Source organism: Mytilus californianus, unplaced genomic scaffold (assembly GCF_021869535.1).
Source record: "Mytilus californianus isolate M0D057914Y unplaced genomic scaffold, xbMytCali1.0.p SCAF_4, whole genome shotgun sequence".
Classification (NCBI taxonomy): domain Eukaryota; kingdom Metazoa; phylum Mollusca; class Bivalvia; order Mytilida; family Mytilidae; genus Mytilus; species Mytilus californianus.
This window is the reverse complement of record NW_026262690.1, coordinates 43,149,404-43,168,489: the sequence shown is the minus strand read 5'-3', so window position 1 is coordinate 43,168,489 and position 19,086 is coordinate 43,149,404. Positions and strand designations below refer to the sequence as shown.

The 19,086-nt window shown below is 32.1% G+C and overlaps 2 protein-coding genes across 3 annotated transcripts in view; one reads left to right on the top strand and one right to left on the bottom strand.

The window, feature by feature from the left end:
- LOC127698331 (BTB/POZ domain-containing protein 7-like) overlaps nt 1–19,086 on the top strand; it is a 55,954-nt gene that overhangs the window by 26,014 nt on the left and 10,854 nt on the right. For both annotated transcript variants that reach the window (XM_052201738.1, XM_052201737.1), the window contains exons 3-6: nt 9,611–10,789; nt 14,109–14,317; nt 15,094–15,169; nt 18,491–18,801. In XM_052201738.1, the coding sequence (XP_052057698.1) occupies nt 9,661–10,789; nt 14,109–14,317; nt 15,094–15,169; nt 18,491–18,801 (1,725 nt within the window). In that variant the 5' untranslated portion in view covers nt 9,611–9,660. The remainder of the gene's footprint in view (nt 1–9,610; nt 10,790–14,108; nt 14,318–15,093; nt 15,170–18,490; nt 18,802–19,086) is intronic.
- Nucleotides 15,652–17,528, bottom strand: LOC127698366 (uncharacterized). Its single transcript, XM_052201786.1, has 2 exons — nt 17,190–17,528; nt 15,652–16,110 (listed from the first exon to the last, which is right to left on the bottom strand). Exons 1-2 carry the CDS (start codon nt 17,257–17,259, stop codon nt 15,878–15,880), a joined length of 303 nt encoding a protein of 100 aa, XP_052057746.1. The 5' UTR covers nt 17,260–17,528; the 3' UTR covers nt 15,652–15,877.

Genomic DNA, 19,086 nt, shown 5'->3' with positions numbered 1-19,086 from the left:
TTCCATATCACACAAGGCATGCTGGGATTGATTTTGGGGGTAATTGTCTCAAAATGTTAGGAATTAGGGGCAAAAAACAAGCATTTTTCTAGTTTCATGACAATAACTTGTGTGTAAGTGTATGGATCTTTCTGAAATTGTACTACAAGGTTCCATATCACAAAGGGAAAGCTGGAATTGAGTTTGGGGATAATTGCCCAAAACGTTTAGGAATAAGGGGCAAAAAATAAGCATTTTTCTAGTTTCCAGACAATAACTTGTGTTCAAGTGTATGGATCTCTCTCTGAAATTGTACTGCAAGGTACCATACCACAAAGGGAAGGCTGGGATTGATTTTGGGGGTAATTGCTTCAAAATTTTAGGAATTAGGGGCCAAAAAAGGGGCAAAAAACAAGCATTTTTCTAGTTTCAGGACAATAACTTGTGTGTAAGTGTATGGATCTTTCTGAAATTGTACTACAAGGTTCCATATCACAAAGGGAAAGCTGGGTTTGAGTTTGGGGGTAATTACCCTAAACGTTAGGAATTTGGGGCCAAAAAGGGGTAAAAAAACAAGCATTTTTCTAGTTTCCAGACAATAACTTGTGTTCAAGTGTATGGATCTCTCTGAAATTGTACTGCAGGTACCATACCACAAAGTTTAGGCTGGGATTGAGTTTGGGGGTGACGAATCATAAGGGGGTTCAAAAAATTTGGGGGGGGGAGGATTTTTTTTTCTTTAAAATTTTCCATTTTGTATTGGTTATTTCTGATTTATATATAAAAGCAAATAATAATGATATGGTTTAAATTTGAATAGGTAAATTAAAAATTTTAAAGTTCTTAGACCACTTTCATTCTGTGTCAGAAACCTGTGCTGTGTCAAATATTTAATCACAATCCAAATTCAGTGCTGTATCAAGCTTGAATGTTGTGTCCATACTTGCCCCAACTGTACAGGGTTCGACCTCTGCGGTCGTATCAAGCTGCGCCCAGCGGAGCATTTTATTGTTTTTATATTAAACAATTGCAATATAGACAATATACAAGAAAAACAACTCAAACATGAAATATAAATTGAGTTAATAATATGTATGTTTTTATATGAAATATTAGGGGAATTTTTTATAGGTGAAACACTTTTAACCTAAGACTGTTTAGTTTAGGGTCAGGTATGTCTCTTTTACTGACAGAAAAATGTCTCAACTATTACCTTTATAAATCTACCTGACTTTTTTAAGATAAGTAAATAATTTACTGGATCTGCTGTATATTGAGTGATAGTTGAGTAAGCTTAATTATTTTAGTCCTATTATTTATTTTAATTAGGGTATTTGGATTAAATGGATATTGATTTTTGCATTTAAACATGTTTTTAAAGTACATCCATTACAGATAGACTGAATTATCTAATTGAATTACAGAATTATGTTTTTTTTCTGTTGAATGATAACAGTGGGTGTTGTCAGTATTACTTTATTACATCACATACACTTAGTGTATATTACATGCTTAATGGACATTCAATTAATGTAAAACCTTTTACAGTAATTAAGTTATCAACACTAATACTTGCCATGTACATGTATGAAGTTGTTATTAGTGACAAGATTTTCACTCCAAGCAATTTTCTCATTGCTTCACAAGTAGTCATTTGAGTAGGTCAGAGGTCAAATAAGGTGTAAATGAGAAATGTATAACATAAAAATATGACATAAAACTACAGGAAGTAACATAAAAGGGTTGGAGATCCGCTAAAAAGCAGGTAAAGTAAATGGAGATGAGAGTTATGATTATTTTTTAATCTCTTAGTGCATCAGATTTCTAGAAAACCTGCTAATAGATACTATTGTGTCCTTTTTTCAGATTAAACAGTTAAACTCCCCTCCAAATCATCAAATTGACCAGTATTGATTCTAAATCTATATTTTGTTACATAATCATGTTGTCAGATCTATAAAAAAAATTGCATTGTATGTTGTCTGATAACCTGTATGTCAGTGTACATGATGTGAAACCATTGGGTTGTAAGAGGGTAGGAATGCCCTTTACCGTTAGTCGTCAAATGGTCATTTTAGGCTACCGTTAGCATCAAATTGTTTAAAATTTTACTGTAATTTGTCAAAATATCCTTATTGTGATTCGTCAGAGGTCTCAAATGACTATCGTTACCGTTATTTTTGGAAAAAAATTCATGTGATTCGTCAAAATCAGTGGATTTTTTTATCGTCTGAAAGAAAGTGTACATTTTATCGTCATGCACCAAAAATTACCGTAAACGTCATTTGGCAAGAATTTTTACCGTTATTTGTCATGAAGGTACCCCCATTACAACCGTCTTGTAACACTGCTGACTGACAAATTTACCATAAGTTTTAAAAGAAAAAAATCAATAAAGATTCAAAAACAGAATTATTAATAAAGTTTAAATGTAATTATTCTGGGAATCTTATTAAAAAGACAGAAATTTCCTAAAATATGGATTTGTCTCAGAATTAATTTTGAATTATTATAATTAAAATTTCCAATGTGTCAGTTTCCATGAATTTCAAAGGGAAAGAATTGAATTAGCTTAACTATACGGTCTGTAATTTTATTGTGAAAAGTAATAGAATGTTGACTGAATAATTTCAAATGTGACATGTCTATCGAGAATTCAATCACAAATGTTGTCAAACGTTGTTTTTGTTGATTTGTTAAAACTTATATAAAGTGTCGATTAACAAGTCTTATAGGTATTGACAGTCAGTAGTTATAACTTATATTTGATACTTTTTGTAGCCTTTAAAATAAGAATATCAAAATTGACTTGTACAAACTCTGATCCCATCAAATTGAATTTGAAATGATTTTCCCCAATTGTTTTTAACATACTAGTTGTCTCATGATGAATTATACAACTTCCATGTAAACACTAATTTAGATCAAGTGTACTTCTTGTATTTCAATCATAGATCTTTTCGTGGGTTAGTTTTATACAACAACTTTTAAGAAGATAATTGATATAAAGCTGATACTGTGAATTAAATGAAACATAGATGGCGACAAGAAGTTTGTCTCGCTCTCATGCAGTTAAGAATTAAAAAAAGGATGGATCTTTTTTTTGTGAAATTAACAATAATTAATCCTGTCTTCAAGTATCAGAGAAACAGACATTCTTTTCTGTGGTCGTTTTGGAATCAAATCTTCTTTACAACCAGGCGCTTATCAAGATTTAATTTTTTGGCACAAATTTATCTTTTGAAATATGTTAACTTTCTTTCATCATAAATACACAATTTTTTTTCTCCCTCTGTATATATCAGATCTCATTTATTTCATGGCCAACTAACTTCTGTTTGGTAAACATTATTTATTTTTCACATGATAAATTAATTGGAGTTGAGCTAAGATCTTTGTTTCTCTGGTCTTCTGTTTGGCAAGACTTCTTGCGGATATAAGTTTGTTTGGTAAACATTATATATTAGTTTTGGCACCGGAAAATTAATTGTTCTATATAATGATTGGTAAAACTTATTCTGTTTGTGTGGCTCTTTGATGAGGGTAGAAAACAAAAGGTTCTGTATTCTCTTCTATATTCATGTAGCAATAATATTGCTTTATACCAGTATTTAGCATTGCATGTAATTGAAATCTCTTGTTGTTAACTTGTAACATTTATAATTCTGATATAAATTTTAATTTAAAAAAAATGTAATTTAGTTTTATTTAGAATACAAAGTGGTAGAGTCAGTTCCCACTGAATTTATTTCTCACAAGGGATTTAATCATGTTAATCAAAAGTTTTAGAGTTTCTATTGATATTATGACATATTTTTCAAAGTGACAAAACTGTACATGGCTCAAGAAAGCGAAATATTGCAATTTGATAGATTTTCACAATTTATGTGTATTTATCCCAAAACAATAAGAAGGATCATGACCAAACTTTTATGAGAAGTAAAACATGTATTATTTTTGAGATACATAATTATAGTAAATTTGGTTCCAGATGTCCTTCATTGCAAACTTTTACAAACATATGAATATCATGAGATGTATGGAATACGTGTTTGCATTGTTGTATGAAATTGTCTGCAAAAACAATGTAAAGTGATTGATAACATTTTTTTTTATGGATATGTATATATATATATATATATATTTATTGACATTTTTTTTTGGTAGAGACACATATTATTTAGACTTTATGATATTCAAATACCAATAGTTTGATGTAGCTGTTAGGGAAACACATTCAGGGGGGTTGGCCATATCTATTTGTAATTGTTGGTAGAAAGTCTTGGGGAATACATGCTAGTAAAGAAGACGTTGTTTACTTTGTACTTCCTTATTCTTTCACCTCAAATAGTAAGTCCAATGACAAATGTTAATTGTCACTTAATGTATGATATTTTTGTCTCAATTTGACATTTATTACACAAGTAAATAATACCACAGATATTTGCTGAGGTAATTCACTGTAATTGTCTAGGAAAATAGCATCCATATGAATGATATTTCATATAAGGAAAAATAATTTGTTCTGGATGTGGTTAGGAGGTTTGCACATGGCTATAGTGGTAACTTGTACGTGACTTTAATCTGGAAACATGATTATTATGTTTTAGTACAAAAAGATTTGGTACTAAGATATTTGTCATGCTCTTTCTGCATTCGGGATGTAAACTTTTTTGTTTCGCCTTGAGGGAGTCAAAAAGCGAGACATAGGTATGCTGTCAGCGACGGCAGCATCAACAATGTATTAGTTTGTGATTAGGTCAGTTTTGTGGGGAACCACCATCGGTAGGTCAATGATATTTGGTATTCAGTTATATAATCATTGGCACATCTCATTTCCATAGAGATTATTTGGCCCTGCCCCCTCAGTCATGGTCTACTGACTTTGAAACTTATGCTTATATATAAATAAGAAGATGTGGTATGAGTGCCAATGAGACAACTATCCATCCAAGTCACAATGTGTAAAAAGTAATCAATTATAGGTCAAAGTACGTTAGTTTACATGTATTAGTTTGTGATTAGATCAGTTATTGGGGAACCACCAGTGGTAGGTCAATGATATTTGGTATTCAGTTATTTAATCATTGGCACATCTCACTTCCATGGGGATTATTTGGCCCCTTCCCTCAGTCTTGGTCTATTAACTTTGAAACTTTTGCTTAGTTTACATGTATTAGTTTGTGATAAGGTCAGTTTATAGGGAACCACTAGTGGTAGGTCAAGGATATTTTGTATTCAGTTGTATTAGTATCGGCACTTTTCAATTTCATGGAGATTGTTTGGCCCTGCCCCCAAAATCGTTGTCTATTGGCTTTGAAACTTTTGCATAGTTTACATGCATTAGTTTGTGATTAGGTCAGTCATTAGGTAACCACTAATGGTAGTTCAATGATATATGGTATGCATATGTATTAGCATTTGCACATCTCATTTCCATGGAGATTGTTTGGTCCTGTACCTTCAGTCATGGTTCATTGACTTTGAATATTTTGCATAACTTACATGTTAATGTATTGCTATTTAATTTCAACGTTTGCATATTACTTTCAAAATAACAAAAAGGTGAGACATATCTCTGTATTAACAGTTTATTAATTTCATTCCCAGGAAATTAGATTTTGACAATTAAACATAAAGATATTAATTACTATGGATTCTTATATTTTTGTTGGTGCCATTTTGATGCCCCCGCCGAAGTGGAGGGGGCATTAAGTTTTACCCTTGTCCGTCTGTCCGTACGTCCCAAAATTGGTGTCCATTCTCTAACTTAAGTTTGCCGTAACCAAATGTTATGAAACTTATACACATTGCTTATTACCACAAAACACAGATCAAGTTTGAATTTTGGTGGCGTCACTTTTACTGTTCTAGAGTTATGCCCATTTACAAATGGAAAAATTTTGCAATTTTTCATTTTTTTTCTAAAAATATCAATGATGTCATTGTTCAAGTAATTTTAGTACGCCCGTTTACATGACGTATTATGGTATACCGTTGACCGTCTGTCTGTCCGTCCGTCATCAACATGTCAGACATTAACTCAAAAAAGCTTTAACCAATATGCATGAAACTTTGGTGAATTGTTTATATCTATTGACGTGAGCTCCCTTTTGTTTTTTTTATAAATTTCAGATTTACCGTTTCCGAGTTTTGGGGTTTTATTCATTATAAAAGGGGGGATTTTCCAGTTTTCCGACAATAACTCAAGAATGCTTTCACCAACTTGCAAGAAATTTTGGGGAATTGTTTATATTTATTGACATGAGCTCCCTTTTGGATTTTTATAAACTTTAGATTTAAGGTTTCCGAGTTACAGGGTTTTATTCATAAAAAAAGGGTGATTTTCCAGTTTCGGACAAAAACTAAAAAATGCTTTCAGCAGTTCTCATGAAACTTTGGTGAATTGTTTATATCTGTTGATGTAAGCTCCCTTTAGAATTTTTATAAATTTTAGGTTTTACATTTCTGAGTTGTGGGGTTTTATTCATTAAAAAAGGGGGGATTTTCCAGTTTTTGGACAATAACTCAAAAATGCTTTCAGCAGTTCTCATGAAACTTTGGTGAATTATTTATAGCTATTGATGTAATCTCCCTATTGATTTTCATAAATTTCAAATATGACATTGAGAAGAAATTGAACTTTATTTGTTTATAGTCTGACAACAGATTTACTAAGTATTGCGCAACAGCACAGTGTATTGCACAACAGCAAGAAATCTTTAATTGAATATAAATTCAAATCATATAACCAATTTCAAGTCCTTTGACTACATTTATTCAGAAACCTATAATATGTCAAATATTTAATTACAATCCGAATTCAGACCTGTATCAAGCTTTAATATTGTGTCCATTTTTGCCCCAACTGTTCATGGTTGGACCTCTGCAGGCGTATCCAGCTGCGCTCAGCGAAGCAGTTTATTAAAACTGGAGTTATCTTCCTTTGTCCATGATTATAGTTGAATCAACTACAATCAATGCTTTATACAATGCAATGTTTAATTTTGCCTACACTGATAAAACACAGATCAAGTTGAATTTGGGTAGTGTCACTTTAACCATTATTGAGTTATGCCCCTTTATAAATCGAAAAATTGCAAAATTTTTAGTTTCCATTCTGTAACTTAAATTTGCCACAACCAAACATGAAACCTATACACAATACTTATTACCACAAAACTAAGATCAAGTACAAATTTGGATAGCGTCACTTTTATTGTTCTTGAGTTATGTCCCTTTATAATGTTGTATGCAAGCGGGGGCATCATCTGTGTCCATGGGGACATATTCTCCTTTTTTTTCGTGGAACGAGGAAAACTTATAATTTTGTTGCTATTTGATTTAATGGTTTTGCCAAAGTCTGCATACAACAGGGTTGGCAAAGTATTACCCGGGTGAGAAAACCCGGGAATTCCCGGGCTGGGTAATACTCCCTGAAATGGGTAATACTGGGCAATATGAATTTTTTAACCCGGGTTTTTGCCATTGTATGCCATACAATCCTATTGAAAAATTATAATTCTTTTAACATTTTAATTTGTGGTACACCTGTACCAATGAAATCCATGAAAATTGGTATTCCACAAGTAATAATGTATCCACATTATTTAAGTAGATACTAGTAGACAATTTAGGCTGCCAACTTTTGATCATGTAATGGTAATTGAAAAAACATTCCATAAAAAGGACACTTCAAGATTTTGATGCACCTTAAATGAATTCTTTTGGGGGCAATGACTTTTTCCTGGTTTTAACTTGAATCCTAGTCTGGCAAAAACCCATGCATAAATTTTCTTTATTGATGATTACGTCATTGAAGAGTTAATTATTTATTAATGGAAGATAGTATATGATACATCTAGATAATTTATGAAATCATATCATTGAGGACTTTGTTCCTTGTAATCATGAAAATCAACAAATTTAGTGATATCTGGATGATCACTTTGAAAAAGAAATAAGGAGAAATGGTATGATTCCCAATGAGACTATAAAGACCAAAGGAAGGAAGGTGAACAATTTAAAAGTTTGCTTTCATCAAAAGCCTTAATGCCTATGTGATATTTTGAACTGCTGGGGATTAATTGATTTTCGTAGGTACCAATATTTGTAGATTACGGAGGTTATTTCTTGGATACTTGATTTTATGGTTTTGTTGAAGTCTGCATACTAGCCTATATAGATAATTTGTTTTCTGTTGAACATTTAAATCTGTGGTTACCCATAAAATCCATGAAATTTGGTATCCAGAGAATAATACTGATGACTGTGGTTCGTCAACAGCAGTTGGTTACAATTTCTGACCAGTTGAACAGTTTAATTTGATGAAATAAATTGCTATTTGGTCAGAATTTTGAATGATCTACAATAGGTGGACAGTACCACTTACAATCAAATCACAGAAATAAAAATATAGAACTGCAGTTATAATTACATTTGATGCATAAAGTGATGTTCATTTGAACCAAGGATTGATAGAGTTTTACTACATATATAAATCCTTGTTTAAACTAAAGTAAAAGAATAGGAGATAGCGTATGTATATATAACTTTGCTTTTGAGTATAGTATTCTCATAAGTGTAAAATATTTAATTTAAAATTGGATTATGTACCTTAATACCAAAATAAACAATTATCTACTGCAATGTTGAAGATTTCTAAATGAGTTAATGCATATTAAGATGATGTTATAATATTTGTTATGTGGGTTTTAAATTATGATCACAAATATAATCTAAAATGTGTCGCATCAAATTGTCAATGAAACCATAGTAAAAGAATAAGAAAACTCCACCCTTGTAATTGTGTAAAAATATCTGCTCAAAAAGTGGTAACATGATGACTTTTTGTATCAAATACTTAAAGTTTGGCATTAATATAATTGAATGATAAAGGATTTTATGAAATAGATTTAAAAGATATACATGTACGTTGGTCATAGCAGTGACTTTAAAAAAAAATCTTACAACATACAAAATGGAATTTTTCCAGTGCATGGGATGAGTTCATAAAATTAGTCATGAATAATAAATTTATGATTTAATTTTTTTAAAAGTCATTCATAATGTTGTATTGTTAACATTTATGCCCTTCATAATAGTCCTTGAATCATACAGATATAGAACAGAGATTATGTTATAGAGATGTCTTGCAAACTGTGCATTCTGAATTCAAATTTTAAAAAACCACCTGTACCAGAGAAAAAAATAAACACACAGTTTTGAATATTGTACATGTACATCGGGTCATACATCGGGTCATAATCAAACAATAAATAAAACTGAATTTCACAATGAATAAAATGGACAAAGCAAAATGATAAGATGCACAAAGCACCTGATTGCATGGAACCATGTTACAATAAAGAGCAAACAAATTGAACATTATAACAAAATAAGACTTTACCACCTGTATAAAGGTATGATTTTACACCATAAAACCTGAGTGCATCTTTTATTATCTTTGTATACTAGGTATGTAAATTAAGTTATATGATGCAGTTTTAATTTTTTGTGTTTTTAGAATTAACTTGCAGTTACCTATGCAGTGGCTGATTGCTCATTCAACTATGGCATATGATAATGAGCTCTGATAACTTTATAATATTTATAATTTTGCTTTTTTTAGATCAACAAAAAGACTGAAATGTGACAACAGTATATAGATAACCTCCCAGAATGGGGGCAAATTCTTCCTACATGGATTCAAGTGGGTCATCAGGAAAATCCCCACAGTTTCCAAGATTAGGCCATCAGTATACTGTTTCTGATACTGATATAAGTGTGAAAGAGAAAAGGAAAAAAGCTTCAAAGTTTGCAACATTAAGAAAGAAGTTAATACGTTCTAGAAGACATAGTCGTTCCTTGGATTATGGAAGAGTTCTTAGAGAGATGATATCATCATGGTCTTTCAGGGATGTCAACTGTTTAATACAGGAATATGAGGCACTTGCAGCTCTAAAAGAGTTAGCTATAGCAGCAAATTTAGCTAGACCTCCTGCAAACTCCTTCAGACAAGATCTGTCACATTTGTTTGACAGCAAATTATGCACAGATGTTGATTTAGTGTACCGTGGAGCATGTTTTCCAGCTCATAGAGCACTGTTGTCAGCTCGTAGTCCGTACTTTAGGAACTTGTTACGCTACCATCCTTTTGGATCACAGGTTCCTGTCAAGTTAAAAACAGTAGGAGTTGATGTAGCTTTGTTTGCAATTTTATTAAGATATTTGTACACAGATTCAATTAATTTAGAGGAATTACGGAAAGACCATAGAGAAATTTTAAGAAAATTAGCTGACGAATTTGGTTTACCAAATCAACTTGAATTTGATTTAAGGACTTTATTGGAATCTGGAGATTACTGTGATGCTTTACTGGTTTTCTCATGTGACAGTGAGTGCTCAGATTCTTTATCACATGACCAACTACCAGAAGGTGTGTGTAAAGCTAAAAGTTTGGAATTACCATGTCATAAATGTGTTTTAGCAGCTAGATCTCAATTTTTTCGTAATTTATTATTAAGGCGTGCTAGGTCAGGTGAGGAGTTGACAGAACGAACATTGCAGACAACTTCATTGATTGTTTTAGATGAAAGTGTAATCCCTCGTAAATATGCTCGTGTGTTATTAAATGCTGTTTATCAAGACAGTGTAGATTTATCATTAATATTACGAGGAAGTGCTAGTATGTGTAGTTTAAGTGAAGCTCAGGCTATTGTTGCGGGTAAAGGACAGATGACATTAGTGGATGAAGCAATGGAAGTTTACCAGATAGGGCAGTTTCTTGATTTCCCTATATTGTCCCAAGGTCAGTTTTACCAGGCATATATGACTAGTTTTTTTATTCATTTATGAATAGAAATTTCAATGTAAATAATCAAATATATGTCTTGTTTGTCTCATATTCAGTTATAATAGAAGCAAAGATAATGTTAGAAGAATTATACAGGAAGTTGTATTATTCTGCAGTACAAGAATAACTTTATTTTTTTTGTTATAACGATATAATTTCCAAAAAAAAGCAATGGTAGTATTCCTCATACATGTCTTAGTCAATTTAGTATCTTGAAATAAGATTTGAAATATCTGATGTTAAATGTACACACACACGTCTAGCTAAATGTATTATATGTATTTATCCCCTGTTGATTGACAAAGGTTTTTATACGACCGCAAAAAAATTTTGTGGTCGTATATTGGTATGACGTTGGCGTCGTCGTCGTCGTCGTCCGGCGTCGTCGTCCGAATACACATTGGTTTTTGCACTCTAACCTTAGTTTAAGTGAATGGATCTTTTTGAAATTTGACCATAAGGTTAAATACCACAAAAGGAAGGTTGGGATTGATTTTGGGGGTTATGGTACCAACAGTTAAGGAGAAAGGGGCCAAAAATAAGCATTTTCTAGTTTCCAGACAATAACTGTGGAACGGTGTATGGATCTCTCTGAAATTATACTACAAGTTTCCATACCACAAAGGGATGGTTAGGATTTGCTTTGGGGGGTTATGGCTCAAACCGTTTAGGAATTAGGGGCAAAAAAGGTGGAAAAACAAGGTTGTCCTGGTTAATGGACAAATACTTTAGTACAAAACATAATTTAAAGCAGTGTAAGGGAGATAAATCAAATACATCATTGAAATTATCTCCCTTACACTGCTTTTAAATTATGTATAAAGTAATGGTTAATGAACAATAAAAATAATTTAAAACAATGTAAGGGAGGTAATCCAAATATAACGTTTTGGTTACTTCCCTTACACTGCTTTTAAATTATGTTTAAAGAAATGCATATTTATAAAGGAAGACCAGTAAAAATATCTGCAAATGTTGCATCTTTTTTTTTACAAAAAAATCCATATGAAAGATTTGACACTATTTTTAATTCTATTATAAAATAGATTAAGTTAGCACTATGGTAAATTAAAATGGGTAATTATGGTTGCCAACTCCATTGGAAATTTGAATTGAGATTTTGACCATATCTTGAGGGAAAGAATTTTTTGGGGGAAAAAAGGGGGGGGGGAGGATAAAAAGAAATTGTGGGGGGTCAATTTTTTCTCATTTCAGATTTCAGAAATTAAAAAGAATTATTCTTCAAATATTATTTTTTTTTCAAATTTCAAATATTGAAAAATTTCAAGAAGTATAATCTTTAATTGCACAGTATGGCGCATTAGATTTGTAAAATCTTTGATCACATTTATTTATTTGTTATGCCGAATCTAACAGTGTATTTAGATTTTTAATTTTGGGTCCAGTTTTCAAATTGGTCTACATTAAGGTCCAAAGGGTCCAAAATTAAACTTTGTTTGATTTTAGCAAAAATTGAATATATGAGGTTCTTTGATATGCTGAATCTAAACATGTATTTAGATTTTTGATTTTTGGCCCAGTTTTCAAGTTGGTCCAAATTGGGGTCCAAAATTAAACTTTGTTTGATTTCAACAAAAATTGAATATATGGGGTTCTTTGATATGCTGAATCTAACCATGTATTTAGATTTGAGATTTGTGGACCCCGTTATCAAATTGGTTCATATTGAGGTCAAAAGGGTCCAAAATTAAACTTTGTTTGATTTCATCTAAAATTGAATTATTAGGGTTCTTTGATATTCCAAATCTAACAGTGTATTTAGATTTTTAATTTTGGGTCCTGTTTTTTAAATTGGTCTACATTAAGGTCCAAAGGGTCCAAAATTAAACTTAGTTTGATTTTAACAAAAATTGAATTCTTGGGGTTCTTTGATATGCTTAATCTAAACATGTGTTTAGATTTTTGATTATTGGCCCAGTTTTCAAGTTGGTCCAAGATAGGGTCCAGTATTTAAACTTTGTTTGATTTCAACAAAAATTGAATATATGGGGTTCTTTGATATGCTGAATCTAAACATGTATTTAGATTTTTGATTATGGGCCCAGTTTTCAAGTTGGTCCAAATTGGGGTCCAAAATTAAACTTTGTTTGATTTCATCAAAAATTGAATTATTGGGGTTCTTTGATATGCCAAATCTAACCGTGTTTTTAGATTTTTAATTTGGGTCCCGTTTTTTTTAAATTGGTCTTCATTGAGGTCCAAAGGGTCCAAAATTAAACTTAGTTTGATTTTAACAAAAATTGAATTCTTGGGGTTCTTTGATATGCTGAATCTAAACATGTGTTTAGATTTTTGATTATGGGCCCAGTTTTCAAGTTGGTCCAAGTTGGGGTCCAAAATTAAACTTTTTTTGATTTCAACAAAAATTGAATATATGGGGTTCTTTGATATGCTGAATCTAACCATGAATTTTGATTTTGGACATTGGACCATAATAGGTAAATTAAAAAAATTCAAGTTCTTAGACCACATTCTTTCTGTGTCAGAAACCTATGCTGTGTCAAATATTTAATAACAATCCAAATTCAGAGCTGTTGTGGGCCCCGCTATCAAATTGGTTCATAATGAGGTCAAAAGGGTCCAAAATTAAACTTTGTTTGATTTCATCAAAAATTGAATTATTGGGGTTCTTTGATATTCCAAATCTAACCGTGTATTTAGATTTTTAATTTTAAGTCCCGTTTTTTAAATTGGTCTACATTAAGGTCCAAAGGGTCCAAAATTAAACATAGTTTGATTTTAGCAAAAATTGAATTCTTGGGGTTCTTTGATATGCTGAATCTAAACATGTGTTTAGATTTTTGATTATGGGCCCAGTTTTCAAGTTTGTCCAAGTTGGGGTCCAAAATTAAACTTTGTTTGATTTTAACAAAAAATGAATATATGGGGTTCTTTGATATGCTGAATCTAACCATGTATTTTGATTTTGGACATTGGACCATAATAGGTAAATTAAAAAAATTCAAGTTCTTAGACCACATTCTTTCTGTGTCAGAAACCTATGCTGTGTCAAATATTTAATAACAATCCAAATTCAGAGCTGTAAAGCTTGAATGTTGTGTCCATACTTGCCCCAACTGTTCAGGGTTCGACCTCTGCGGTCGTATCAAGCTGCGCCCCAGCGAAGCATTTTATCTACTATATGAACACTTTTGTCAAATTTGATGAATTATAGATTCAATATTTATATTATATAGAGTGATAATTATTTTGTGCAATAATAATATATAATTTATTTGTTCTTTGCACTTAGGTTGTGAAGATATTATTACAGAGCATATATCAGTAGACAATATACTCAGCATACTAAACTGGAGTTCAGAGCCACATGGGTCTCAATGGGTACACAGACAGGCTATACAGTTCATGAGAGAAGAAATTTTGCAGATAATACAATCCCCAATATTTTATGAATTAACTAAAGAACAGTTGATAGATGTATTGTGTTCAGATTTCCTGCAGGTAAAATTTGAGATATATATATACAGTAAAACCTTTTTATCATGACCATTCTTTGTACAATACATGTACATGAATTAAAATTAATGGAAAATAATTTTGACCTCCAGAGCTGTTGAAATCTTAATTTTTCCCAATCTTGCTGATAATATTTTTTTTCAGTTGAGTACATCGTAAAATGCTCCAGATTTCAACAGTCCTCAATCAGCTGGTCAGGTCTGATAAGTCAAAATCTTTCAGTAGTACTTGATTCACAAATGTTATATAGTTAATTAACTGAAAATAATGCAAACATTTCAGTTGAAACTATTACTGTCTTACTGATATTATACACATGATAACATGAATAAAAACATTGATACACAAGGATAAAGTTTATAAATACAACAAGTCGGATTATACTTCAAAAAGACATATGACACCAACTTTTAATAGTCATGATAGTATTGTAGAAAGACGTTTATGTAAGCTACAAGGAGTTTCATTGTGTTGAAATAGTTAATCTGAACTTTTAACAAACAATGGGAGATTTAATTATTCAACCTTTGTATACCTGATGATATGTTCATTGGACTCATGTTTATGAATACGAAAAAAGGAGGTGTAGAATAAACATCAATGAGGCAGCAACCCAACACAAAAATTAGATAAAATAGTTAATAATAACCAGAATATATGGTAAATATTATTGATTTATTCTGTAAGGTGTATGAAATGAGGATTTACATGTATCAAATAACAGCTGCAGTTCATTGTTAATATTTTGTATATATTTTCAGGCAGGAGAGCTGGACATTTTATCAGCAGTGTTAAAATGGGGTGAACATCATCTGGTTAAAAAGATTGAAGAGAGAGGTTAGTATAGCAAATCAATAAAGGAGGTGCAGGAACCTTAAATTGGCTGAAAAACTAAAACTGATGGAAGAACTAAATAGAATTACAATCTAAGGAATTTGATTTTTTAGGTTCTTGTCTCAGAGCAGAGTTTACAACTTTTAATGAGATAAAATGAATTGAAGTAAGTAAAAAGAAGATGTAAGACCAATATTGATAAATCTGTTTGGTTCAAACTGTGTGAGTTGGTCCTCAAATTGACCCTTTTAAAAGTTCGGTGAAGAACCCTCAGCTTTAACCAATATGGTTACTTTTACTATATATGAAAATTCTCAGAATAGAAATACTTCTCATCTTTTTTATTTGATAATTAGTCTGAACAGATCAAATTGATTGTAGTAAGTAAAATGAAGAGGTAAGACCAATATTGACATGATTGATAAAGCTTTTTTGGTTCAAACTGTGTGAGTTGGTCCTCCAATCATGCCAATTGGGCCAAAAATAAATAATTGTTTTTTTCCCTAAACCTGACCCTCTCAAGTCAGGTGTGGGTAGGTAGGTAGGTAAATTATTTTATTTTTTTGGTAAATTTGGTTTTTTTTGTACTTGTAAATAGGAAATTACAAACCATCATTATAGGGCAGTATTTTAAATTCTAGGGTGTATCAAGCTATCAGTTTCCTCATGTCAGATATATTAAATAAAACTCTATGTATAATTTGAAATAATTTATTTAATTGGGTTTCTCTTGGGTGGTAATTTTCCAATAATGACACAGTCTCTGCAAACTGGTAGAACAATACGATATGATTTAATGGCATCTTGGTCCCTTGTTGCCCCCACAGCTACACAGAAGGCACAGATATCGGGCTGTGCCAGGGTAGAGTCATAATACGGATATTCCACATGTGTATTACAGTCTATCTGTAGGTGCACATTCACCACGCCTTCAAGAGCATCACCTGAAATAAAGAACAACAGAGATCTTTAATAAATAAAAAATAATATCCTAGAGTACTTTGTATATATATATATTGGTAATTTTCAATGAATAAAATGTCTAAAATACTGAGCCTTCTGTTTATTATATTAAGCAGTATAATCTGTCAGAAATCTGTCCAAGTTCAATGTCAGAGAGTGTACTACTAGAATGAAGTTTATACCGTTCATTGAAGTATGCAATTTTCCACGGAAAGAAGGATTTAAACATTGAAAGCATATCAAACACTGAATAACTCAATGGAACATGCATATAAAATACAATCAACTGAGAATGTATGAACATTTTATTGTATGTTAAATGTGGAACTTTCATTTAATGTTGGTTCACAAAATCATGCTATGCAAGACCATGTTATTATGTATTAAAAGTGATAAGAAAATCTTTTGGGAATACTATAAAAGCAAACCTTCAGGTGTGATAACAGATCCACAGCAGTAGTCGTACTTGGTTAGCTTGGACATGAAGTGTATGTGTGAAATGACCATGGAAGGAAGCCTGCTTTTTACTAGTCAGACACGCTGAGCCAGATCTTTAACGTGCAATCACACATTGAAGATAACAGTCTGCAGGAAGACGTGTCACCCTACTCGGACACATTATTCTGATTCCGGGCAAACCAGTCTTTGCTCTAACTCTAGTACTGCATGCCTCGCGGAAAAGCAGCAAATACCAATTTTAAAGCCTTTGGTTCAGTGACTCCGTCAGGGATAGAAGCCACCGTACTCGAGGCGAGCACACTACCATTGTGGCAGCCTTCTTTTTAGAGAAGTATGGGCTGTCTGCTTTTACGAGACTAGTGTGGAGTGGTCTGCTTTTATTAGGGACCAAATGATTAATTTAAATCAATTGCTTTCAGGCCTCGGGTCAAATTAGTAAGGGCATAAGGAAATCATTAGGGAATTTAGGTTAAGGGTTTGAAAATTTGCAAGAAAACAAGAAAAAGAATGCAAACAAAGGTGGGGAGACTCTCCTTATCCTAAAAAAATCTACCTTTGCTTGCAAGAAATAGATGTTGGGACGGTCACTTATTATGCATACCTGTAAACTTGTTAATAGCTTCTGCTTTTCGCTTAGGAAGTTTGTTGACAGCTTGACTGGCTCCCATCATTTTGTCAAAGGTATTGACAATATTTGAGGAGGAAGCTTCTTTTCTGTAGAGGTCCGATCAATGTCAATGCAAAATTTCAAAAACTTAAAGTCTTTATTAAAGTCTAGTGCCAGTTTCATGTCATCACCGTAGTGTGGACTAAATATTACTGTAGAACCACTTTTTTTCAGAAATGGATACACGGATGTGTTTTTTGTCAAGAGCATCCTCCTCCTCTTCAGTCAATTCTAAATCGGCTATCACGTCCTCACATATGTCTTCAAATATTTCCTTCTTAGAAAATCTGCGCGACATATTGGTTACCTACCTGTAGTCTTTCTTAAAGTTTCCTGCCGAATAAACGGCAACAGAAACCGACAGAACGGCGTCCATGTTCTGACATTTAAATGTATGAACAATCTAGAGAATATCGTAAAGACCCGAGACCACGTGCAAGAAGAAAGCCAAGTCGCGTCATCAAGGCGTTTTCAACTAGGCTGATTACAAAGGCGCTTTGAAGAACAGCGTCTTCTTCTATTGTCTTATGTATTTGACTCCTCCATTTCATAGGAGCACCGCACCACCACATGAATTTCGATAAAAAAAAATTTCTACACAAAATCGGCAATAAAATTATTCCGTTCGCGGCGATTTTTCAAGGTCAGTCGTGATTGGGGAAACAAACAATATTTTATTTTAGGCCTTGACCCTTTTAAAAGTTAGGTGAAGAGCCATCAGCTTAGCCAATATGGTTACTGTTACTATATACAAAAACTCTCTGGATAAAAATACTTCTTTATTTGATAATTAGTACATAGAGTTGAGGAGAAATTAGTGATAGTTGACTGTTGTCAAATCCTCTTTCATAGGGGTTGACATACTTGAAAACCACTTTGAGAATTTAACAAATAGGCAACTAGTAAATGCTACCTTTTTATTCAAATTTTATTTGAATGCTTCCCGATTTGTTGTTCTAGAATTTAGCACTTCAATGTTTGAGATAAGGGATGGTTGTATCATGTGATCATGTCACAGTTGTTTATTACAATCTAAGGATTGGATATTTTAGGTTCTTAAATTTGCTGTTTTAAATTTGACATACACAGTGTATATATCAATAGGAATTTTATATAATGATAGAAAGACATTTTAAATTTCAATATCTTGCAGCTTAAAATAAGAAAATGAAATTATTTCACAAACACTTGTTTTTTCAAACAATTTACAGTCATTTAATCACTTTTAATTTCAGAGCCAAATATACTCAGCCATACAGCACACAGTATCAGTAAGAAAGGAGTGAAGAAGAGAGATTTAAATGACAATGAATTGCGAGACATTTTATGTGATATAATTTCATTGGTCAGAATAGATCATGTGATACCTTATAATAATGAAACATTAAATAGTGCAATAAAAAGAGGACTTATAAGCTCTCCACCATTACATATGATGGGAGACGAAACTTGTCAAAGTTTACCTGTTTCAACATGGATACGCACCAAATGTCATGGAACGTTTACACGACCCAGACTATTTACTCCATATTTTGAAGAATCAAAGGTATATTATCAATGAACTCTCACCTGCAACAAAAAAAGTTGAACAACAAATAAAGCCCTGAGAAAAAAAGCAGAATTTCCGCCTGGGTTGCACAAAAGTAAAAGATTTACACCTTTACATTTGAAGCGTAGAAAAAAATCTGGAACAAATTCTACAAATTTAATTGTCATTTAAAATTCACTTTTCACATACAATGAAGTATTCAACCTTTTGCCTGCACAGTGTCTCTTTCTAAAAAAAATATATGAAAGTAAGTTAATTAAACTGTTCAGATAAATGTTAACA

Excerpts from the sequence above, each read along its gene's own strand:
- LOC127698366 (XM_052201786.1), bottom strand. The coding sequence starts at position 17,259 with ATGATGGGAGCCAGTCAAGCTGTCAACAAACTTCCTAAGCGAAAAGCA. Across the intron at positions 16,111-17,189 it reads AGCTATTAACAAGTTTACAG|GTGATGCTCTTGAAGGCGTG; the intron begins GTATGCATAATA and ends TCTTTATTTCAG.